Below are 26547 nucleotides of genomic sequence, written 5' to 3'. Positions count from 1 at the left end.
AAATGTGATGGAGACAAAGGGCAGGAAAGGTAGGTGTGGGGGTTTGGTCAAGGGGGAAGGAATACAAGAACACACATTTAGTATATGAAGATCAAGGGACCCAAACAGCAGGGGGAGTCAGCTGCCACATGTCCTTAGGTAGGCTAAGTCTGTAAAATGTAAATTGTCTTCTTCACAAATATCAATAATCCAATTTGGAATTTGGATGATCTAAAACTATACGACCCAAAATGTACAATTTATATACGATTACTAAGTCCAGTGACTGTTGTCAGAATGTTGTTTTGCAGTATACCATAAGCATTAACTGTAGAGGTTTATGTAAAAAACAAAAAACAAAAATTTTCAATGCTTATATCCCAGAACTATTGCAGTTTGCAGTTGAAACTGCACTATGTTGTTGTTGCGTTCATTAATGATGTAACGTAACATAGATACAGTTTAATCACTCATTGTAGAGAAAAACGTATTCTGTTCTGCTGCTTGTAAGCAAATATGAATGATTTGGCCTCTTTTGTTCCTAATTCACCCAAAGTTGTTGTATTTATGAAGGCTTTTTGACTCTTCCTACTGAGCACTTTAGTTCTTCAATCAGCTCTTTTTGGAGACAATACCTGCTTACATTCCACCCTCACCTCACTGTACTTTGATATCTGTACATTTTATTGCAAATGACATTAGTTTTTTTTCTTTCTTGCCAGCCTACATAATTTAAACTAAAGTGCTGTGCTAATTTTGTGATTTTTACTGTGCAACCAAATAAAAAGTGATAAAAAACGAAAATCCATTTAATAAAATTGAATAAGATTTGCATTTCTGTGAAATTGTACTCATAAAATCACTTTTCATTAGTGTCAATAAAAGAATTGTTCCATAGCAAAAAAAATTGATGGTAGGTTAAAAGTTAGGGTAATCAGAATAGTAGAAATGTCTGACCTGCAGTGTTGGACTTTTTATTTGTTTTTCTGTCACAGAGAAACATAAAACATATGTTATTAATTTTAAAAGTAACACTATTAGTAGCATGTCTATAGAGTTTAGTGACAGAGAAGTAAAGCTGTCTGAGTCATATTTAAACAATGTAGCAGATAATTATTTGGTGAAAGTGTTCTGGTTGTGGTGGGAGGTTGTTGAAATGATCTCTTTGAACAGATGTTGTGTTACAGTGACTAGTGTGCGGTGTCTGAAGACCATTCCCAGATGCAAAACCCATTTCTCTAGCTGTCTCACCATGTAATTTGTCTTTTGATAACGTGCAGTAAAGTGACATAACACCAGAGTAATCAGGGATACTTTGTCTAGAACGGAAAACACAAAGGCATGCCTCAGATTCCTTTTCTAAGCTCCTGGAAGTAAAACAGAAATGTTAACTCAATAATACGAGCAATGCATTGTTAATTCATCAAGTCACTTTGTTTTTGAACCTCTTTCTGGGCTGAGGTTTCCAACTGTTACCCAAGGCATGAGCTGTTGACACGCCGGTCAGGCTTCTATTCTCAAATTTGGTTTTTATAGTCCATGTCTGCAGCTGCCCCTCCGCTTCAAAAAGAGAGAATCAGGCTGTTGTTGAGGCGAGGGTTTATCATTGCTGCTGGACACTTTTTCCACTGGTGTAATGGAAAATTAGATAACCAGTTGTCTCCAAGAAATTATTTTATATCCAAAGATAATGACTCCTTATTTTCTTGTTGGAAAATATTATTATGCAATTGGTAAAATTAACACATATTTATGTCAAGTATGGTTGATTCGATTATACTTCAGTTGTGTCTATCAAGCAATCTACTGTCCGATGCTTTTTCACATCTTACTTCAAAAATGAGCAACTAGTGTGTATCACTGACCTGGAGTATATTCTTTCATGATTTCTAGAAGTTTATTTTTTTTTTGTGTGCTATGCAGATAAAAACAGCTGGAAAGATAGACATTACTTGACATGGATGTGAAGACTAATCTCTATGCAGTATAATGTTAAACATCTGTATCTACAAGCTAGAGTGTCTAATGGACTGTCTTCATTAGAGCTGTATCCTGTAGTTGCAGTAGATCCACTTGCACATCTGGCTCGCTGGGTTGATGAGAAGTGCAGTCCTGTGTTTCTGTAACTTTTCCAGGCAAGGACAAAGCTTGTTTAATTTGCTTGGCAAGGACAAACCTGTGTCCAGGCGAAACATTTTTCTTTATGGTGCAACCTCATTCCTGGTGTTCTCTGACTATGACTGACAAGGCTTTCCTCAGGCAGTGTGCTGGGCTGAGTCTGGCATAGTTGAGTGTGTATGGAAATCATGTACATATGCAAACTTGGGACTTTTGTAAGTTCAGTTCTGTTCGTTTCATCAAGATACAGCAGCATACAAACAAGCTGCCTGTCAAACCTTGCACATGTGCTTATGTTATAGTATTTATCAATGTGCCATGTAACTACAAAACATTACTGTACATCTGATACTGTGTTGGTAATTTTCCATTAGCCAGTGTAATTTGTAAATTAGGGGGATCAGTAGACCATAGGGCATTGTGCAGTCTGATCTTTACTTAACATCAAGTCCCATATAGTGCATTACGTTTGTTGAATAACAGAGAATGTTTGATGAAGAACATCTGGAGCATCAGGAGTCTCATGTTCAGTGTATGGCCTTGCTGGAGGCTATCAATAAACCTACACCACTTGCAGAGTTGATTTTAAATGGTGATATACAGTATATATTCCTATATAATGTTATGACTTTCAGCAAAAAAAAACAAAAAAACCCTCATTTATGCAGAAGGCATAAATGAGGGTTTTATTGTCCCAAAGCCTTTTAGGACAGTAAAATCTTGAACTAACTGCCCGAACAATTGCAGCACAAAGATCCATCCTGAGAAGAAGCTCATTAAAGTCACTAAGTACCCCAGTACAAAGGCACATCTGCCTTGTGTTCAAATCTTTGTCTTTATTTTCCAAATGCCATGAATATCATCACTCACACTTTCCAACAGGAAGCTGTTCACAGATAAAAGTCCACTGTCTTACCAGTTACATGAGTAATTTTAGTAACAAACAGCTGCTATTGAACTAAAAATAGTTGCTTTTCCATTGATCTGTGCTGTTTGTGAGCTATTTTAAATTTGACATTTATCAGATTTGAATGGAAAATCAGCACAGAGTGTACGTCAGACAGACAACTCTCTTAGTATATGTGGTGTTCAGTATTGCGGGATAATCATGGCAGCTTAGAATGTGAATTGTAAACTCTCCCAAACTCCTAACATCTACATCTGTAGGCATCGGTGGCGGAGCATGCAGGACATACTCACATAGTACTTGGTTCCTGTAGACAGAGCAGATCTTAAATATCTACTATATCTGCCAGGCTTAAAAAGCTCAAGAGAGGGCTGTTTGTACGTGAATACTTGTGTATGTGGCTGATAACGGTGAGCTTGGATCAGTAACAAACAACTGTGACCTCTGCAGAACTGATAGGACGATTCCCTCAAAACACGACAGAGAATTATCAAGGAATCAAGGAAATGTATTTTTTATTATACAACACAAGGTTGTATAACGAAATGAAAGTTTGATAGCTAACTTATATGTTTTTTTTCATTCAAAATTGCAAGTACCCATTGTCTTTGTCATTGGCAAAAATGCTGTTTTACATAACTGTTTAAACATAACTGTACCCCAAATCCATCACAGCTGTCCACTTAAATCCACAAAGAAAATGAAAAATGCAGCATCATTAAGGTTTTTCTTTCTGTGCAGACATGTCGCCTTTACGAGGTCAGTGAAGTAGGACAGTCTCTCAAAAAAGAGGACGAGTGGGGATAATTTTGGTGCACCTCTTTTTCAATGTTTAATTGAAGTCATTACCTATGTACACTTAACTTTGCTTGTCATGCTTTGTTTGTCTTCATTCTGCTGTCATCCTTTAGAGGTGATGCTCCATATACAGCTGTAGTTTGTAGGACTACTCAGTTTAGCATATGCATGAAATCCTACATTTTACACATGAGAGAGAGGAAGACAGAGGGGGGCATCTTGGCCAGCCCCTGGTTGACCCTTGTTCACCCCTTCTCTCTCGCTCCGCCCTGCATGAGTCTTCTTCTAAACATGTGTGCAGCTGTCAGCTGGCAAGTGTTTGTGTGAGTGTGTGTTGTGTGTGCATGTGTGTGTGCGTTTGGACAAAGATCATTTTTCATGTTTCAATTAGTTTTTGCGTGTCAGGAAAAAAAGTTGCATGAAATTACGGGATATATCAAGACAATGATTCTTTTTTTCTCTAACTTGCGACAGTGCAACTTATGAACATAGCTCAATAGAATATGTTGTATATTGTAAAAAGTGACTTCAGTATCTGTCATAGAAACAGGTTTTGCAAAGTACTGTATCAGGTGAAAGACTTATGATAATGAGGATCTCTTTATTTTGTCATCACAACAAAACTAGTTATTATAGTGTCAACATATTCTTGGCTTTTCTTTTTTTACCAATTGCCCCTAATTGAGACAAATGGAGTTTGTGGTCGCAGATTTTCATTATGAGCTGGTGAATTTTTTGCTAAATATTGCTTGAGGTGTTTTTTATCGCAGCAAAGCCAGAGTGAAGTTCAGCCTGTTTATTAGTCTGAGGCAAAGTTGATAATGTCTCTAGTGACAACATCTGGTGGTCACATGAGAGAGTTGCTGGCTCGGTCCATAGAGATGATGATTGGCTCCATTTCTGTCTCTCTGTCCTCTTTGTCTCACTGTTTCTCCTAAAACACCAACACGCAATCATAAACCGACTGTGCAAACCAAACTATAATCTAGTCTGTGTCTGTAGTTGTTAATAACGTTGAGTTTTTCTCTTTCTCTCTTTTTAGCTGCGGCTCCAAAGTTAAAACCGATGAAGAATCCAATACTAGTGGATGAGGGAAGCAAGCTCACAGTTAAGTGTGAGGCAACAGGGAACCCTGTCCCTACCTACAGATGGTTCAAAGATGGCACTGAGCTGAAGAAGAGCAAAAAAGTCAAAATAAGGAACAGCCCGTGAGTACAAATCACCCATGTCCTGTAAACCTAACACAGTGTAAGATAAAAAGAGGTACTCCAAAGTGGAAGAAAGGTTGTTATTATCAGCAGACTGTGCTGATGCAGTTTTTCAGGAAACTGCAGTTTGAAACTAATTGAAAAATCAATATCAATATAAAAATTGAACATTTACTTCATATTTGGGACTATAAAGGTTTATTCCTTCATTGAAATGTAGTGTGTTGATTTATACTAAATCAAGTCAATTTATCATCCCTTTTTATTTCAATGTAACTTTCTCATGCAAATAAAAAGATACATTAAATAAAACATCCACCCTCAATTCAGCACATTCGTAAGTTACCACTAGTCAGGTTTTGCTTAAGGGAGTTAAACCAACTTCAAGACATTACCGTGTATTGAACTGACCTTACAAAGTCATTTTACTGATTGCTGGCACTGTTAGATTACATTTTAGCATGTCACAGTTAGATTACATTTTAGCATGTCACAGTTAAACATTTGTTAACACTTCAGTCAGCTTCCTTTTTTAAACACAAAGAATTATAATTGACCTTTGTTTGTAGTATGAGTCATCCTGTCCAAGGATTTACAGACGTCTCTGTAATGATAGCAGTTTTGTTGCAGTTCCACAGTTGGCCACTGGGGCAAGTTAGCAGTGAGGCTAACTTGTGCCACCATATGCAACTCCCCTAATACATCATCCCTGTTCTATTCTCTCTCAGCCAGGTCGACTAATGATGACATAATCAAGTAAAATAACTTAAGTAGACTATATAGTAATATTACCTTCTACTATATTGAAATGGGGTGGAGCTTTAAATTCAAGAACCCATTATTTATATATAGTACTCTAGGTAATTGTAACACTCCTATGCTTTCTTATTGAAAACATTTTTCCCCTCATATGTTGCCCCAGAGTAAGAGATTATGAATCCCTATTAAAGCAGAGAGTTGTTGCCATGCTGCTGCTTGCCCTGTTGTCTGCCTCTGTGTCCTCCATGTTTCCACTTGTTGCGTTTCCACGCTATTTCCTCCCTGCCCTGATTCCCCTGACTCAGCTGTGCAAGTGTTTGTCTCCCACAGGAAAAACTCCAGAGTCCAGATCAGCAGAGCAAAACTGGAGGATTCTGGGAATTACACATGTGTGGTGGAGAACCTGCTGGGAAAGGACAACTCCACTGGCACTGTTAACGTCCAAAGCAGTGAGTACTGACTCCTAAGCAACAAGTGAAGTGGCACAGATGTACATTGTTGTTGTTGTTCGGACTGTTCTCTTGCCAAATGAGAGATCAAAAGGACCCATTGCAAACAGGCATGTAACAATGGTAACACGCATGAAGAACAACTGTCCACACATGTGGCTGTGGAGCGTTAATCAGTGGAACAGTACATTGTACTTGGAGGTGAATGGAATTTAAATGCAATGTCTGGTATGATCTCTTATTTTTTCATTCACTGAATTCTGCTAGAAATGTGAAATCCCACAAAAGTACGCCTTTGACCGTCACTAGCACACAACAAATGCTGCAGACTATAGAGTATAAAATCTAAAACATAACTCGACAGAATATGAAAGTTGTAGGAGAGAAAGAAAGTGTTTAAATCTTAAGAATGTGTGTGATAGAATCTAACAGGCTCGTTCAGTAGTGGCGTATGTGCATTTCTGAGTTTTGCAAAGTACTGTAGCAGATGAAAGAGTTTTGATAACAGCTGCTTCCATTTGGTGGGGTGGTGAGTTTGTGTTTGTTCCAAGCAGTGCGGGTAGTGAGTGTGTGGCTGATGTGGGTAGCTTGTTGTCTGAGTGGATGGATACAGTATTGAAAAAAGGTATATATAAGGAGATACAATTCATTCAGGTTTGCTTCGGCCTCGATCAAGGAAGGATTTGATGCTATCTGGCTGAGACTGTCGGGGGGGTTATCTGGTACACATGACTCAGAAACTGCTTAATGTGCATGAACGTCCTGTTCACTTGACTGCTCTTTCCGTTTTAACTTGCATGACGACATAGTCATGCTTTTGCAGGTGAACTATGTCTGAGTTGATTGATACATTCACTACATTTTCACTGCTTTTGGAGAATCAAGGAGTTAAAATAATGTGGGTTCTTCATACTGCATGACAGAGGAGATATTCTCATTCTTATTGCTGACCTTGACAGCAACTGGTGTGAGAGGTATAGCTGGTAAGGAAAAGGGAGGGACTGGAGTTTAGCCATCACTCACTGTCCTTGTATTCACTTTCAGGCACAATAATCACTCCCCCTTCTCTCTTTATATTTGTCAAGGCCACCTTTTAGCGCCATTGTTTATGGTTAGCAGACTTAAGCTGAGCTGCATTATTAGAGTAGCAGCTCCTTTCAGATAAAGAAAGGGCCCATTGTGTTTGAAAACACAGAGATTCTCAGTGGTTCCAACATGCAAGTTTTCATTTCCAGCAAACAATTGTGCAGAAAAGAAGTCATCCATCTTGTATTTAAATGGGGCTGCACATTGCCTCTTTTTATTTTCTGACATCTAAAAAGCTTCAATGAGTTTTATAGCCAGATCCTGTGACTTATACTGTATGCTTGTTATGACACTTGGCTTTATTCCAGTGCAATGATATACTTCTTTTTTGCTCTAGAGTGCAATATTTAAAGGATCAGTAACGTGAAATTCCAAGCCTTAGACATATCGTGCTAACATTTATGAAAAATGTATTTGATAATCGGTAAACACAGAGCAACAACCATGCTTAATGGCAATTATATAAAATAGGTTAAATCGTGCTCTGCACCCTGCAAAGGTCGGGGGAATCCCTGGTGGCAGCACCTGTTTGCCTGAGTGTTTAATGAAGCCTTATGAACATGTGACTGGTGGCCCATGAAACTCTATATGATGATCTTAGCAGGAAAAAGTGCTCGTAATGCAAGAATATCAAAGAAAATCTACTATTACAAAGCAATGAACAAGTGGGCTGAGACATACAGTAGCCACAATTGATAAAACATGACTGAGCAATGATACGGTACACTAAACAGTGTTTTTTCACTTACAGCACACACTGTTTAAAACAAGTAAAACATGATATCCCTACATCTGGCGCAAAATATGCTAGTAGTTAAAACTGATGTTAAAACACGTGTATATTTGTGCCCATTGCCTTGAATCTCAACCACATTTGCACATTGTGGTGCATGCGATTGTGTAAATGCATCATGTATGTTCTTTGCCTGTCTGTCTGTCAGCACTGAAATTTCCTTAAATCACTCGTGGATGCTCAAACAATGGCATCACTGTATGTCCTATCATGTGCCATGATCATCAGATGTCTGTCTCTGTGTGTTTTTGTTTTGTGCATGTGCGAATGTGTTTGTTCGCTGTTCAATAAAAAGTCCCATTGTGTTACAACAGCACGCCTAGTTCCGTCATGCTTCAGGGGAAGAAGGCAAGACAGGGCGAATCAGGGGTGGTATGTCCATAGGCAGGGGAAGGACTCCGCTGAAACTACATACGTCAATAAAAGGAAACGGCAGCGCAGAGTGCATGTTGCTGTGATTATCATATGCTGATGAAAGGCTGAAATTAGCGGATGTTGGGGGGGAAAAAAGACACAGAATGTTTGTGACAATAAAGAGCTTTCTATGGCGATGAAACAGGTTGGATTTAAAAACATCTGTTTGAGGCACATGTGCTGTTTGCATGGTTTTTTATGTAAAGCACCAATGATTCACGTAGACCAAGAGCTGCTTTCAGCCTAAGGTCATAAGAGAAATGGCTATTGTGTTAAAGGGCTGCAGTAGAGTATGCTTGCCTGCTGCAGTATGTTTCCGAAGCAGCATGTAGCCGCAGTATTATCTGTGTATGTGTGCCTTCTAGGGAGGGAGTGCAAGGGGAGGGGTGCAGATGTAGATGGACAGAGAGAGCAAAAAAAAGAGAAGAGAGCGTGAATAAAGGGGGGAAAAATTACAAAATGAGGGAATGCATGACAGGAAGCAGACAAAGACATTAGCGGAGAGAGTGAGAAAGGGATACAGCTAGAGGAAAGAAAGACGGACAGTGAGGGAGAGAAAAGTATGAAGAGAAGGAAGACAAGAGCCTGCTGTGTTGCAGAGGAGACTTTCACACCCATTTTAGAATGCAGTTAGCGCTTGCTAGCCTTGTCCGGGGGTACTTTCCTACTGTATCTGATGTCTACAGTCAGGTGCTAGAGCATGGCTTTTTCTACCTGTGCTGCACCACTCACAGTATCTGGCATGCAAGCACGCTAACACAGCTGGAACCGGCTTTATCAGTGTGGAGTCTGTGAGGGAAAATGCGGTCATTAGAAATGTGAAAAGTGAAAGCTAACGATCACAGGTGATAAAGTCAAACAGCAGCTCGGCACAGGAGCGGATCATTCAACCCTCACAGTGAGACAGAATGTAGCACATGGCTGTTCCTGCCTGCTGTCTGTTCTGGTGAAGGCAGACTTTGGGAAACCATCACTCAGCTCCACCACATGGTGAATACAGGCCACCACAAGCTCAGCAGTTCACGCATACTTCTGCACTGTGCCAATAATTGATTTGACTCATTGTGTGTGTGAGGTGGAGGATGGAAGTGATGACTGATTAATATTATTTTTTAAATACATTTTATTTATTTTTCACTTTATGTTTGGGGGAGAGGGGATTTCTGCATGAATGCTTTTGAAATGTTGTGGATTGTTGCTTGGTTTTTAAACAGGGAAACAATATTTCCGTGTACTGAATGTCAGTTCTGTCAAACAATAGCAGAACATTATTATCAGCAAGTTTGAACATTTACTTAAGTTGATATACATGACAAACCTGACACTTAGCCTTGAGGTGTGATTAAATAGGAGTTGCCTGAACATTCCAAAACTAAAAAAGTGATAGCTCAAATTATTACAAAGGATAAACGTGGAAGGTAAGAATAACTGCCACTCGTAAAAAACAAAAACATACAAACGCTCATTATTGATACTACTACACATAACAGCTGGTCATTACTCAGCCCAGCCGACCCATATCAATATTTGTGTAGCAAGACAAATGCAACACCCTTGTAACTCTGAGCCGAGATGTGGAGCATGGTGTGCAAATTGCCTTGGGCGGGAAAAAATAAGCAGTGTGTTCAAGGCTGAACCTAAACTCAAAGTGAATCCCTCTTGCATTTTAAAGCACGCAGTACGTTATGGCTTCATGCCAGCCATGCAGTTTTGCCAATAACATTGAATGATTGGACCTGTGTGGGGATTTTACTCATGTCTTTTTGTTTGACCAGTAGAAGAGAAACACACACTGTCAGCTGATTGAGTGCCAGTTGCTGTATAATTATTCAGCACAGATGGTTGGATGTTCTGCTGAGTTGAATGTTTTAAGATGCTTGTTGTTCATGTTTTAGCCTTAAGACTCATTTAATTCTCTCTTCTTCTCCATGGTTGCATTTTAGCTGCTCAGGAGAAACATGGGATCAATCAGTGGAGCAATTCTGACATTCTTTTCTGAATCCACAAGACTTTCCTCCATATTTTATTGTTTGTATTTTGCCAACTCTGGCATTGTGACAGAATGCATACAGCATGTGTTTGTGTGTGTGTGTGTTTCTCCTAGTGGAATATCATATGTCCTTTTAGCAGTTTCTGTAACAATTGCTGCCTTTTCCAGAGTGGTGTTTTCAGCCTTATGCCCAACCCCCAGTGTAGAGGACCAGGGACCATTTGTTGTCCATTTGGTCTGACCTCTACCCTGTAATCAGTCTGGCATGGTAAGACCTGCTGGCCTTCTGAAGAATGGTGTAGTATATCATCGACTGTTTTCTATAAGGCCAGTGTGAAGGAGCAACACTAGTCAAAGTTTGCTTGGCTCCACGTGGCTTCAGATTAAGGCCTCCCATTATCCTACAGGCTGCTGTGTTGTGATAAGCGCTTGTGAGGCAGCCATGTGTCTGCAGGCTGCAGGTCACATCCTTGGGGGGTGCTGTGCACAGCTCCACTGAGAGAGTGTGTGAGCGTCCAGGAATGTGTTGATGGAAATCACAGCTGAACATATGATTGCTCCAACCTCGGCAGTCATGCTGGGGCCCACCAGCAACAATTTCGCGCATGCATGCACGCAGGCCCACACACACACACACACAGACACACACACCTATACACACGCACACATGTGCACATACCTTTACATGTTTTCACTCCCCATCCTGAAGCCAAACACAGCCCCCCTCTGTCACAAAACTTAAAATGACCTTATAACTTTTACAACTGAGGGGACAAAACATCACTTTAGCATCTCTGCTACATCACGGTGTGTTCAGTTTGTTGAGATACAGATTTTACAAGGTTGGTCGGCTGTTTCTTACAAATGGTTCGTTCCATCACATCCCATACATGCTGAATCTGACTTCAGGCCACTGCAGGAAGCTGAACTCATATACAGTTATTCGACTACAGAAAAATCATTTTTTCAATTAAAAATGACTTGTTGATGCATACCTTTAACGGATAAAAGGATGGTTCTGATTGGTAGCGCCACTGTGTCGCTCTATCGAGGGACCTACAGTATGCCAGAAAACCAAACCGACAGCAGAAAAACATCTGAAAGTGATAAAGAATCAGAACATTTTGCACTTTTAATAAACAGTAAACTCATCAATCAGATATTACCAAAAATGTCATGAAATTGGGCTGCACGTACTTGTTGCCTTCAGAAGAAACAGCTACAAAGCGTCTATAACCATTTATTTTACTATTTCAAATCAAGCTTAGTTGTTAAGGAGAGGCAGCATGGGCCTACATTTTGAGTGAAAGATTGATTTTATTATTATGATAATTTAAACCAACTTCTGCTGCAGTTATTTTTGTATAGCTGTAGTGGAAAACATGGCTTTTAGAGGCCACTTGTCACTCTAGACTATAGACAGTATAGACGTCACGTTTAATGTCCTAAATTTGGGTTCATTCCTTGCAGTTCTCAAGATGGAGACACGCAAGAGAAAAAGCATAAAAAGATGTTATGATACACTTTGACGAATGTTTGCACAGTATGATTCAGTAACCCTTTTAGCTGTTAAATGTTACAGAGAACATGGCCTAACACAAATAAACACCAGACTAAAAAAAAACACTCACAGCTTTTTCTGTTTTATTCCAGTAAGGTTTCATATCTCTTCTACGTAAGTGAAACATTACAGTAAGTACTACTTTGAACTGGATAAACAACAACTTCCTTTGCTCCTTCTATGTTCCTATGTAGTCAGTGTAAAAACAAAACTTACTCACTCTTACTACGCAGGCGACAAGATAAACTCATCTCTAATGACGCTAAAGGAAGTTAGTTGTGGTCGTGGCCGAATGTGGAGTATCTGTACACCAGTCAATTCTATTGATTGGTGTGGGTAAGCAGCAGCAGCAGCAGCCATGTCTGAGAGGAGCAGGCCTCCACATCTGCCAAGCATTCTGTATTTACAGCCCACTGGAGAACAGCTTGTCGAGTTCTGTGGATCAAGCCGCTGTGCTATTAGTCATGCCCACTTTTTTAAAATTATCCTCAGTCCTGGGGTCTGGACAGGCATTCTTCCGAGGTGGCCTGTCCGATTGCACCAGAATCTCAGGTCTTGTCAGTTGGCAGGATTGACCACAACATCAGGATTCAGATTTTGGGATAGGGTATTTGCTTTCTAAAAGGCGCAGACAGACATTGTGGTTTTAAAATGATGCTGAATGTGTGCCAATGGCGCAAGGAATTGATCCTGAGCTTGGCATTGGGGAGCAAAACAACAAAGCAAGTTGTGGTCACCTTTATCTCCACAGCCTACAGGAAAATGTACAAAAGAAGTAATCCCATAGGTATATACATATATAAAAAATCACAATATATGGGGCTCTATCCTTTTGAAAAAAAAAAACTGTTCGTGTGTACACCAGCTTCCCACAGCACAAGCAAGAAAATGAAAAAGTTGATGATAACCCCAGTGTAAAAATGTTAAATGAACAATATCTAAGCAAAAAATAATCAATTAACTATTTTTACAGTCCTTGCTGAACTTTTATCAACAGAAAAGAGGTTGTTATTGTGTCTGACATCACTGCTTACCTCACGGCAGCTGGAGTGTGTCAGAGTTAGGGCCTGGTTTTGAAGTTCACCCACAGTGATGTTTAGTTCCAGAGGCAGTCACTAAATCGTCACTTCTCCCACACTGCATGTTGTTTTTGTTTATTGTCAGGGCCTTTCTGTATTAGTGGGCAGCATCCGGTACAGTGGGAAGATCCAGAGTAAATGGAAGAGTTTATGTCACGAGCGGATGAACACCCACAGCATCGTAAGCACACATCATGCGGTCGGGCAAGCATCACTGAGCCATTAGGGCACAGCATGAGATGTTGCAAATGGGTTCAGTGTATACATACGGAACAGGACTGACGAGGACTTGAACCGTTCGCTTTAAATATCATCCAAAGGAATGATAAATCAAAGAGAAATAGAGATTCATGATGATTAATGAGCAACTAATAGGATACTTCAACAGAAATTTGTTGTGCGTAATGCCTGTAAGGAAAGAGACACCTCCTATGTTTTGTCTGCTCTTTTGGCATCTAGGTGTACATATTTTCTTAGGCATTTAAGCATGGGCATGTTTGTTTTGATCGTGTGTGATAATTATATTTGGCAACACTACGTGCCGCATTTGTAAACCCCTTTTACTAGATTCAGACTACGTACATTTTCAGATGTATTTATGTGTTTTCTGCCATGGAAATGGGAGCCCAGTTTGCTGAGCAGTATTTCAACTCAAGTTAATGTGTTTGAGGAAAAGTAATGTTAAGTGTCTGACACATAAAACATAAATCAGCTCCCTAATATGTAAGTTATTCATTGCTTTTTTGACAAGCGCTATGCATGGTATGAGTTATTGGCTTTGACATGTATGTGCTAATGTGTTGGAGAAGAGGCAGCTGTGTAATCCTATCATTATTGAAATCAAAGAAAAACGAGCAAAAGATGTTTTAATAAAGCCACTTAGAAAAGTTTCTCAAAGCATCATTATGTTCTGCTTGCTCTCTTGATTCACTCTAATCCCATCGATCCAATGTGATAAGTGGGCGCCCTCAATCAAATCTTTGCAAAAACAACTAAGTTATTGAAAATCACAACGCATCCCACTTCTTAGGATATCCAGTAATCTCACTGTGTTATGTGGGACAGTTAAGCCCTCAGTGTGAATGAGTGAGGATATTGCTATGTGTGTGAAAGGAAGCAGCTGTTACACTTGAAGAGCTGAGTGATGTGAGCAGGAGGTGGCATGAGGTTTTTGCTGTGTGCAGGGCTTTGTTAACTCTTCCAGGGCCCAGGACCAAACTTATCTGAGACTTAATTTAATAGCATAATAAAAGATTCCCTTTCAGGCCCCCTCAGCTGTCCTGGTGGTCTTTCCCTGATGGTGACCCCCAACTGTGGGTGACTGTGCAATATTTCTGTGCCAGATGACTAACAAGCACTGTGTGTTTGTTAATATGTTCAAAGAGGGAAGGATCATTGCCTAAAAATGATTCACTGCGTCATAAAGGCTCACTTGTAGTGGATCAGTAATAATTTGCAGTTGCTTGGAAGTTAAGTGAACAGCTCAAGTATACTTAAAACTATTGTTCACTCACATCAAACAAACTCCTTGCTCCTTCTTTTAGTTTACATTTTCTCGAATTGGATGTGAGCAATCCTGGGTGTCTTCAAACTTAAGTTTTCTTTGAGCACAAGAGGAACATATACTTACCATTCCTTTGCTTAAAGCTCACGAGCGTAGTACTATAGTTTGGTTGCCACAGCTGTCTCTCATCCTCAACCTCCCATTACTCCATCATGCTGCTTCCTTTTGTTGGTGATTTTGCAACTGTATTCATCATGCCTTGCTTGGGGTGAGTAAGTTCTTTCTGGGGGGATTCTGCATGAGTAGCGGGGTATTCGGAGTTACCGTCAGCAGCGTGGAAGCCATTTCACACTCACTTTCATCACTGATACACTCATAGTGAACTCATCCTTTAATATACAGAGGGCCGGCAGCCTAACAAAACAGCAGTGCTCCGTTGCCCGTTTTTCAGGACGTACAGCGAGTGTGGGTGGTGTGTGTATATGAGTGAAGGAGGGCTGCAGCACACACACACACAAACACAAGCACAGACTGTGTGCTTTCGGGGAATTGCAGAGGGAAAACCTTTGGTCCTAGCAGCTGGCCACTACTGTAGCTGTGAGCACAAGACCCAAATATGGAGCTGTGGTATATGGTCTTCTGTATCTGGTACACAGTTACAAAGTCTGCCCTTACTCAGAAATGAGGGCCAGCTGTTGAAAATGAAGGGCAACGGGGAAATGTGGATACCTCCGATTTTGTCCTTTTAAAAGGATAATTATCTAGAATCACTTTGCGATGCTATTTTTACATTATTGGCAATATATGGTTGTAAATTAAGTTTCCATAGGTTTGTCTTTGCTGCCTGGGCTGGCTGTCACTGCTCACTGAACCTACCAAAGAGTTCTTTCTTTTCCAAATCAGCTACTCTCTCTAGTGTCCTAACTTTTGTATCCTGTTAGACAAATCAGATTTTTAAGGGGGAAGCAAACAGAAATCTGTCCAAGAGATCTTGTAGGAAACTGTATATGTTGAGAATATAGTGAATCAAATGCCATTAAAATAGGCTAAAGGCTACAATAGGTTATGATATACAAAACCTTTTTTAGAAATTCCGCCCAGTTTTTACAGATAGTTTTTCCGGGCTTTGCTGTTATTAGCTGCTCCAACAACAAACTGAGACTTTGAACTGAAACGGAAAGTGAAAGCCACAGTGAAATAAATGATCAGGTTTTCATCAGCATTCGGACCCACTTGCCGACAAAGAAGCGAACAGGTTTTATGGGTTTCCCGACCAAAATCCTAGTTTCACAGTATCATGTGACTGACTGAGGAGCTCACACAAATTCTGTCTCATAACCAATTTCAGAAAAGTGTTTTGAGCCCGAATAACATCCAAATGTACACAGACTACCTTCATCTGTCGGAGACCATTATTAACCCAAACATCGCTCCCACTGTAAATCTCTAAATGTATTCAGTTCAACGCAACACATATATCATTCAATTAATCTATAAAGCACATTTTGTTTGTTTTCAAGCACAATTCAACAACAGTTTTACAAGTAGTTCACATTTAAATACAAAGCCTTTGTACATCCCCACAGTAAATCCTTCTGCAGTAGTGAAACAGTACCACACAACATAAACATAGTAAGGATGTAGGCCCTTTTTCAGCACTCAAATATTACATTTTATCCAGATTTAAATGTAGTGGGAGACATGCCCTGTTATTGGTCACTGAGCTGCTTCAGCTGAGCAAATGTCTTGCTAAATGGCACTTCAGCAGCAGATGCTGAAGAAACAGAAAAGTATATTTTTTAAAGATTATTCCTCCTGGCCCTCGAGTTAAAATGTGTCACGTTCAAGTCACAAATTTGCTCCTCTGACATTTACCACCAGTATGGCTGTCTGTCTGGTGAGTTTAGACAAAAGATGGCGCCAGGTTGAGTGGGTGACCATATGTCTAAGATGCAGTGGATGTTCCCCTGATTTGAGTGTTTGGCAGCTAAGCATACTAGCCTGGCCAGGTTCTGACAAAAATTTTGAAATTATGTTCGGGTTCAGGTTCAGTTCGGTCACATCGCCTGAGCTAGCCTGCCTGACATTGTAACACCGGGCCATACTTACTAGTTGGGAAAGATGCAAGCACAAGGATGCAGTAAACAATAGCTTCTCAGGTCAGAGTGGGAAAATGAAAGCAACAGGCATCCTCAGAACGCCGCACTGAGCCTTAGCTGCTTCTGAAAAGACAGAGCAGAGAACAGCCCTGTCTGGAACTGTGCCGTGGAAAACGTCATGTGTCACTTTGTTGCCGGCTGCACACATTCTGGTGCCCGCCGGTGCCGATACCAGCACCCGTTTATGCCCCCGCACCATACCCTGCCCTTCCTGAGCGTACTTTGCTTCTTTGCAGTGCATGAGCGGCTGTTGTGCAATCACACACTGGGCTGCTCTTTGATTTCACTTCAGTGTTGAGACGATTGAGGCAGGCAAGACCAGGCATATCAGCTATGTGACTGAAAAATGGTAATAGGAGACAAGAATATAAAAGAAGACACACTGGTTGTGGCAGTGGCAGTCTTGCTGAAGAGTGGGTGGTAGATTAATGTTCGTGGCAAGCTCCATTTTGTTCATTTCTAAACATTCCTGTTTCATACTGAAGGTGTTTGAATTGTGGATAATTTTCTATTGAAAAAAAAGCTTTTAAGTGCACTCTTATTCATAATGGGTTCTTTGGTGCGTCCTACCCACAGTAAATAGTAATTTAATTCCTTTCCTTTGGGAATTTGACATGAAATCTCTTTCGCTCACTTTGAACTCTGTACAAAATGCTTGAAGACACAGATGCTGGATATTGCCATTGATTGGGTGTGCCTATACTGTGTGTGGAAGTAGGTGCGTGCTTGTTTTTTGTTGGCTTTGGCAAGCAGAAATATTTTCCAACTTAAGATCCCTCCTCTTCCCTGCATTACTTCTGTATCCATCTTTTTTTGCCTTTCTTCACATTTGTTTCAGTTTTTTTTCTTTCTTTCTTTTATTGCTCCTACATTTGTCTGGACTTGAGCTCCTGTCAAAATATGTTGTGGTTCTAAATCTGAAAATGAAAACATGGATTGTGTGTAATTAACAAAATTCAAATAACAAAGAATCAATCTTTCATAAATATAAAAGCAAATGTTTACATGTAGCAGATCCTCCTTGTAGAAATTCAAAGTGTGCAAGCAAGGTCCAGGCATTTATTTGTTTTGTTATTATAATTTGTCTCCGGCTCCACTTTCTATTGAACTATAATACCACTATTCAATACCACTACTCCCACAACATAAATAGCTAAAAAAACACAAACAATGTCTGTTATCTTTTCTTTCATGCATGCATAATCTTAACCGTCACTGCACATCCTTTTTCACCACATCAGACCCAGCTGTCAACAACTTTACTTTTTTTTTTTTTTTTTACTTTTTCAGTCATCAATTTAGTCTTTTGTCCTGTTTCCTTATCTGTTTATCTTATTTATTCATCCCCTCTACAATAGGCAATCCTTTCAGAATTACAGAAAGGAACATAATGCAGTCCACCCAAGTGTAGCAAGAATGCATGCAATATGAATTGGTCTATAGTATAGAGATAAAAGATCTTGGTCCCAGCTGTAACAGGAGACATGTCAGACATTCCCTGCCAAGAGTCAGGAGGGGAGGGGAGGGGGCACTCAAAGCTTTTTTCTGGTACATAAAACTGACTTGTGGAAAAGCATGTCTGGGTGGCAGAGCTATTACAGATACCATCCTTTTTATGTGTCTGCTGAATGGTCTGTACTTAAGACATTTATCACTTTCCTATTTAACAGATTTTTATGGAGATGAGTTTAATTTTTCTCCTTGTTTGAATTGTGATGATTTACATGATCTGATAAAAGAAAGAAAGTCCTGTGTGGTACTGCAGCATGTTGCCACCTGTTGGCACACTCCTACCCCACTAGCCCTTTATATAGTTTATATATGTATTTATTAGATGTTTTTGTCAGATGTATGTATGACTAAAACAGTTCTGTATGTATCCAAGGTCATAAAAAGTTAGTTTATATTTGTAACATAATTAAACATTTACATGACTGATGAGTTCAAGATTGTATCTTAATGTTATGATTAACTTTACGTTGTCTACCTTCACTGCAGAAATGTAGCGTTGTCAGAGATGGACCCGGTCTGCACACTGTTCTCACTCACTGACATACTCCCAAATAGGCTTCATAATTTATACTTTTTATCCTGATAACATTGCTTTTAAGAGTGAAAACACAAAGCCATAACAAAGTCCAGATGGAACCGATCCACCGCTGGTTGAATAACTGCCTTGGCTTTCTCCCTGCACAGAATCAGATTTTGTCTTATGCTTTCGACATGGCTTTCTGTTCAATTGCAGTGCAGAAGTGAAAAAGATTAAGCCAAGCTGCAGTAAATTATCAACATTTGTCATAAATTAGGAGGACATGTATATAACTCTGCACCATAGACAGGCCAGTTGAAAATGTATTTCGTTACACAATTCAGCATTTTGGGCTGGGTTGTGAGGTGCAGCGCAGGGCTAGGATTCTGCGTGAGCGCTTTTGTGTTTGCTGCATATATGCACTGGGTGCCTCAAAAGGAAAAAAAAACTGTGCAACGGGGACCTCTCTTTTCATTTTTACGATTTTCCTAGAATCCTTTGGAGAGCGTGGAAAGACAGGCATGTTTATGAAGGTTTCCAGATGGTCCTGCTTGCACCCCTAGCTTTTCTTTTCAGTTCTTAGGCCATGAAGGATTAATCAAAGTCAGTGGCAAGGGCTGATGGCTAAACACTGTGGCTCTCACTAACCTAGAGGAAACCTCTCGTCAACTCCAACTCAGATTCAGCCCCTGGGCTACAGGACCGAGGAAAGTTGAAACCTAAGGTTAAAAAACCAATCAAACTTAACTAAACCATGGCCACATAAGTGCAGATAAACGAACTCTGTTTAGCAGAACGCCCAGCCTCCTCCTTGGGTTAAAGGAATTTGTCTCCAACATCCAGCCAGGAAAGCAGAGTCAACCCTGACGAATACACCTGAACTCTGGTCTCCTTTGTGAGGTGGGGGATTGTGCTGCGGGATATTTATGGATTCTCTGTTACATCTAAAGATTTTGAATGTAACAGAGTCCACTCTGTTACTCGAATCTGTTCTTAGTGACGAAATGCATTCTAACTGTAATGCAAGACGAGTAGGAAACATCCAGATTGCTATGATCAGGCTAAGGTCTCTGTTTTAGAAACCATTTTTAGCCTCTCCATTACCACCGTGCCTCTTGGGGATAGATATCTGCGTCTGGAAAGAGTATGACAATAAAAATAAAAAATAAATAACACAAAAGGAAGAGTTAGAACAAAACTGTTCATTTCCAAAATAGACAAAGCTATTTTTGTTAATAGTGCTGCCCACTGTTGCCCTTCCCTTAATTATATATAGAGAAAACAATCCTGCAGTTGACAGGACTAACTAGAGCAGGTGGAACAGAGGAGCTCTCAAGTGACAAAATATGTGTCTTGATTGGTTTGTAAAAAACATTGTTTGAATTACACTGCAGCTTTCAGTTTATTTTACTGATATAATAAATGTGCAATGTACTTTCTCCAGGTTGTTTTTTTCTTTATTAGACACCCAACCCGGCTGAGCAGCTGCTCTTCATGGCAATGATGAACATGTATAGCATTCACTACACATGTTATTATACCAACTGTCAACAGACATTGTTGTGGTGTGTTCACAGCAGCCTTACTGGACAATTACAAATGAGTCCACCTCAGATCAGCCATCAGGATTCGACACTATTCACCTACAATGACATGCTTGGATAAATAATACAAAAGCTGAATATAAAACTTGTGTCATCACATTGATTATCCCTTACTTTATACTACAGTTGACCAATTTAAAACAAATGCACTTAAACATCTAAAACAAATTAAAGACAAAGAGCACTATCCACTGAGCAATTCTAAGCCTCTCAGCTAACCAGTCAAACACAGATTACAAAAAGGATATATACTGTATGACTTTTTTTCATCACAGATTGCAGTCAGTGGTTATGTATGTAACCCTGGTTCCTTCTGAAACAACATAAAAATCAAACATGAAACTCAACAGTTTGATGTCCAACTCTCAACAATGTTGAAAAGACCAGCTACTCTCTTTGATAACAGTTCATTCTTCCTGTGTGTGTCATGGGATAATAGTTAAATATGATCTGCTTCTACACTGACATGTTTGCAGATAAGTTGTATCACCATAGGTCTACGCACCTTTACAGGGGAAATGTATTCCCACAAACTCATGTCAAAAGTTATCTTGTAAGCCACATTACAACCACACCAGTACAATCATTTAACTATAATTTCTTATCCACATCATGCAACCCTAAATGAGATGCTCCCCTGTTGTTTATGTGTATCTTTAACCATGTCAATAAATTTTTAGGCCTTGTCATTAGTTTTAATCTTGAGTAAACATGTGGTGCAGCCTGAGTAAACACTGTATTGGCTGAACCAGATCACCTCAGAAAGAAGACACTGTTCTTGTTTCATCACTGGGACAGGGGCTGTATGTACCTCTCCTTGTATGGGTTTTTCAATAAGTGAGAAAACTGCCACCAGTGATATCTGCAGTGTTTCTGTCATTCTTTTTCGTTTGTCATGTTAAAGTGCAGTCAGACTGAAGTCAAGGGGCCAAAAGAAGCTTTATGGGTCACTACAACTCTTGTAACTGTTGTTACTTTTTCAAATTGTGACAGGAAGGAGTTAAAACTTAAAATATGCAAATGTTTCAATCAGTAAATGGTTTTACAATTTATTACACAATATTTTGAATAAGGACTTTGTAAAACAATATAGTTCATTAGTTTAGCCAAACATTACTTATATATAGTAGCACAACATTTACATCATATATGACCAACTCCAGGAGGCACTTGGATAAGCCATAATCCAATCAAACAATGGATAACTCTATTTTTGTAACTTCTATGTTATTTCTTGGCCATCCAGCTATGCCAAATGGATTTGAAATCCCATAAATGCCACAGTCCAACCCTGTCTGCCAGTAACTACATTTATATACAATTTATCATTTGTCTTCCCACTTTTTCAAGGTAAATGTAGTTACTGCCTTCATTATGTTCCAGAGCAAAGTATTTTCTAGTGTAGTGCTGCATTTATGTACAACACGCAAATTGTTGGGAGGTGTTTTTTTTGTATGGTAGGTGTAAACAGAGACCCTGGCGTGGTTATGTATAGGGGGAAAAAAGCACTTGGATTAAGGTTAGGGATGGATCGTATTTACTAAACTAAACCAAAAAGAAGCCTATGTTATGATAGGAATGCCATCAAAATCGGTTGCTGCTACACTGAAACACATTAATAGTTTTTTTTTTAAATCCCTGCCGACACATGCACTTAAGTTCACCTTGACCTATGGGTTGTTAGCGAAAACAGATACGGTGGCTAGTTACGGTATTTATTATGAGTATGTGGGTGTTCAGCCTGACACCATCGCTGGCTGCAGGTGAAGATGGAAGTTATAAGTCCATGGCATCTCAAGGTCCTGACCGGATATTTTACTACTGCTCAGCAGGTTTTAACATACTTTTGTCAAGTTTTACAAGTTCATTATAAAACCTGAAGTGGGTGCATGTGTTTGATTTATAGATGCTCGGTGCATCAGTTTAGTTGCACTTCCCCCCGCTTTGGCCTCCAGTTGTTTGAATCAAAGCAGCCATACTTTAAACCTTGACATAATAATCAGAATGGTTGAATCTCTGCTTGTTGATTATTCCCGGTGCCTTCAGGTTTTCAGTGTGTCCACAATGTACTTGCTGTTTTCTTACGCTGACTGTTCACATCTTAGACTCTAGCCACAAATATGATGAATATAATATTTTATTCAATAAAATATTATATTCATTGTGGTTACTCTGCAGATTACAATTTGTATCCTGTCATGTCATGCAAGTCACATTATATGTTTTTGTTGTCAATGTTTTTTACTTTATAATGAATTCATGAATGAAGTAACAATGACTGCAAGAACTGTGACTACGTTTATACAAGTACAAAATACTGAAAGCAGAACTTTTACTTACTCTGGGGGAGTAAAGAAGGGAGGACAGCACAGAAAAGAAAGAGAGAAAAAAATTGGGACACTTTCTGTATCATAGATTGGATGTCAGTTCATGACTGCAGGCCAATAACTGTTCTCAAATGGATTGTTTTTGTTAGTATTGGGATTGATGCCATCTTTGAAGCCACTGAAAGCTATGTTGCAGCAGTTAGTTGAGTGTAGCGGGAAGCGGGAGTTGTGGGAAAAAAATTATCTTGTGTTTTGAAAGGTTTGTGGTTCCACTTAGCTTAGATCTAAAATGATCATTTTAGTGAAGTTATAGAAAATGTTACCTTTATATGAAAGGATTTATACATGTATGATGTATATATACTGCATTCAGCTGAGGTTTCTATCAAGAGTACATTACAGATGTAAGGTTTTTCTGCTATTTAAATACCTTCATTGTTTTGTTGTAGTGCTACTGAATCTTTTCAGATATGTCAGTTGACAAGATTCATAAGTGAGTGGGTACAGGTACTTACAATATAGACTTATATGTCTTATAGACATATAGATATTGAATATTGAGACTTTCAGAGTGTGAGGCTTCCTTTAGAGACCAGCGAATTGTCCAAAGAAGACTCACTTTTTTATCTTTTTTACTGCATTGAGGGTAAAATAGTGTTCACAAGAATGTGTCTCTGCCCGCTTTTGAATACATGCAGGTGATGTTTGTTATTTATGCAAATTAATTGTATCTGCTGATGGGGGATCTGTGGGCTCTTGGCTTCAGTGTTCAATTGTATGGCAAATCAAAACAAGACTGGTGCTTCTCAGGCCATAGATATTTATCATGTATTGATATATGTCATCATCCAAAAAAGGATGATAACATTTTTTATAGTGATGGAGTAGAATTTGATTAATCCGCCAATGCCAAAGATGTTGAGGTCTTACCGTGGACATCCAATTTTCAGAAGATAAACTCATACATGCTCATGGGGCCTGAAAAAAGAGTTATATACCCCAATGAAAGTATTGTACCTTAAAGGGCTTCTGGAACATTTGAAACCGAAATTTCATGCAAACCAGGCCAAGGGAGTGTAGATGGCCGCGCGCTGAATATTTAATGGTTCACAGAAATGTTAATACAGATATCAGTGCCCATGGAGCTGTCTTGTAAAAAGGAATCTGTGAGCCTAAAGTAGACAAAAGTAGGTTGTGGTCAATTAGAGTACGTTAGGAGTTCAAAGAGTTTATGTAGCAGTCCTCTGATGACAACAAAGTACAGAGTATCATTATGAGGTTCTGCGATGCTCTAATTTGGGGCAATAATCACTTAAACTAAGCTACATGCTCGAAAAGTTGTCTCGAGTTATCTTTTTCACCGAAAATGGTGAAGTAAAAAAGTGAGTACAGTGAAATGGATGTGTTGTGACCAGTAGCCGAGAAACTTTGACCACAGAACAGGGGTCACTTATCAGCCTTGATCCTTTCTGTGTGAAGTTTACATGTTTTCCACCTCCTTGTGTGGGTTTTTCTCCGGGTCGTCTGTTTTTCACCCGCAGTCCACCCACATGTAAGCCAGGTGGACTTGAGATTATGTGTCTGTGATTGTCTATGTGGGAGCCCGCCCTGCAGAGGACTGATGATCTGTCCAGGACGTTCCCCTCCCTCCCACCAGTGCATTCTGGGATCGGCTGCTGCCCCAGATAAAGATTCATGCAGCCTGTTTTTGCCGCCTTTTGTCTTGCATGTTTTTACGGTTCAAGACTGCACTATTTTGAGCGTAGGAGGGTTTTTTATTTTTTACAATGTTTTTAGGTTCCTTCTTCCTGACAGCTTTGTTTGATGTTTTTTACGAGGTGTTTTACACGCCAGCACTCCAAGGGAGAGGTCAGGTGTGTCGATGAGGTAGTTCTGATTAACTGGTGAACCTGGAAATGGGGAAAATTTTTGTGTGACAGTTGACGGTTGTTGTGGTATGTTGGAAACATTATATAATTTTTAGGGAACTTCGAAAGAACAATAACATGACAGCATATGTCTTAAGCCTACATATGTTACCTTTTTAACTCCCAAAGATGAAAGGGTCAGTTATAAATCTCAACTCTAATTAGCACGTCTCATCAGATTCAGAAACCAGGAGTAGATTTATGACTTCTTTGGATGGATGTTTGTAACTGTAAACCTTTATGTCTACCAGAGAATGAGAAACACCTGAAAACATGTCGATACAGAAACACTGAAAGGGAGATTTTGGGAGGGTTTTGATATCCAGTGACCTATCTGGACCGTATGTTTAAAGCCCGAAAGTAACACCAGTAGTCTTTTGCAGAGCAATAACATCCTATTTTAGTAATAAGTTATATTTACTGAAAAATAACAAAACATTTCTAATTTTTGTTATAATATTGTGTTTGGACTTTTGCAAAGTGCTGACTTATTTATACTGGCAAGTGAAGTGCGGCCTGATGTCAGCCTTTCGCTTTGTTTTGCTAGCTACCACAGGAATTACCTCTGTTGTTTCAGCTAAACCAGAAGTGTGCTTCTGAACAACACAGAGTTCTCCAACTGTGCAACAAATGGGAGTTGTGAAATCTAGTCCTGGTGGCAAACAGCCTACTATATGTCAGACAGTCGCCCGGCTGAATCAAATCCTAGTGCAATTTCTTGTCACAACATTCTGCATGACATGACCACTGTAGCTGAAGCTCTATGTAGTTGTAAAGGTCTTCCAATTGGAAACTTCTGTATTCCTACCAACAAACTGTCATATTCTGCTAAGGTGCTAATAGCGTCTGACAGCAGGTACACAGTTGCAATCACGTGTCAGCATCTGACATGCGACGCACACTCCTCCCTTCTCAAGCCCAATCCTGCAACTGTGCACCTCTCTCAGCACTCCCCTTGCTTCAAACATCCCTGCTTTCGTCCTGATAAGCAGACTTCATCCCAAACATATTATATCTATTCAGTCGGGGGGATTAAGTGCAGATACATGACATTTTGGGCCATTCCAAGGACCTGAATCAACGCATAAACAACTCCTACGCTATGTCAGGGAAATATTTATCTTTGCTCATAGAACTTCTTGAGATAGTGTCAACACTGCTTAGAGACACAATTACATTTGTGGATGGAAAACTAAGAGTTCTCGTGGAAATACAAGTGTGTAATCTGAGCAAAGATGAGAATACTTGTCAAGATGTGAGACTATCATTCTGATAAAAATAACAACTGAGATGATATTAAATAAAAATCCTTTGCGTGATCATGTATCATGATGCCTCCTTATTTTATTTTTAAATCACCCCTTAGTCATCTTACTGGGACAAATAAAGGAGGATTAAAGGAATAAAATTTACACAAAAAGATGAATTAGGATTGAGATGAATATAACTGGTGGTAATGTGGTTTCTTTCCTTGTCTTCTCTCAGTAACCACAACGCTATCTCCAGGCTCAGGCCACGCCAGAAGATGCAACGACACAGAGAAGACCTACTGTGTGAATGGCGGCGACTGTTACTTCATACATGGTATAAATCAGCTCTCCTGCAAGTGAGTTCCTTTGTTTTTTGGTTTCACATCAAAATTTTCACATCTGCCTTCTTTGTTCCAAATGAAAACTCATTTTGTGACGTTTTTACTCTCATAATGTTCCTCAGCATCCTAACTACACATTTTTATCCTGCTGTTTATTTTCCTGATAGCACTGGATTTCCGTTCTTTCTTTCCGCAGCAGCAGCAGCAACACATCACAGGGAAATGTTGCCCGTCTGCCTAACTACCCACCTGTTGTGTATTTTA

At 39.6% G+C, this 26547-nt stretch overlaps 1 protein-coding gene across 4 annotated transcripts in view; it reads left to right on the top strand.

The window, feature by feature from the left end:
• LOC118332123 (pro-neuregulin-2, membrane-bound isoform-like) overlaps positions 1 to 26547 on the top strand; it is a 70498-nt gene that overhangs the window by 27483 nt on the left and 16468 nt on the right. For all 4 annotated transcript variants that reach the window (XM_035667280.1, XM_035667281.1, XM_035667278.1 and 1 more), the window contains exons 2-4: positions 4845 to 5010; positions 6100 to 6218; positions 26178 to 26298. In XM_035667280.1, coding sequence (XP_035523173.1) covers positions 4845 to 5010; positions 6100 to 6218; positions 26178 to 26298 — 406 coding nt within the window. The remainder of the gene's footprint in view (positions 1 to 4844; positions 5011 to 6099; positions 6219 to 26177; positions 26299 to 26547) is intronic.

Source organism: Morone saxatilis, unplaced genomic scaffold, assembly GCF_004916995.1.
Source record: "Morone saxatilis isolate NCDOM2014 unplaced genomic scaffold, NCSU_SB_2.0 Contig20, whole genome shotgun sequence".
NCBI lineage: Eukaryota > Metazoa > Chordata > Actinopteri > Moronidae > Morone > Morone saxatilis.
The sequence above is the reverse complement of the archived record's forward strand: the minus strand, read 5'-3'. Positions and strand labels throughout refer to the sequence as shown.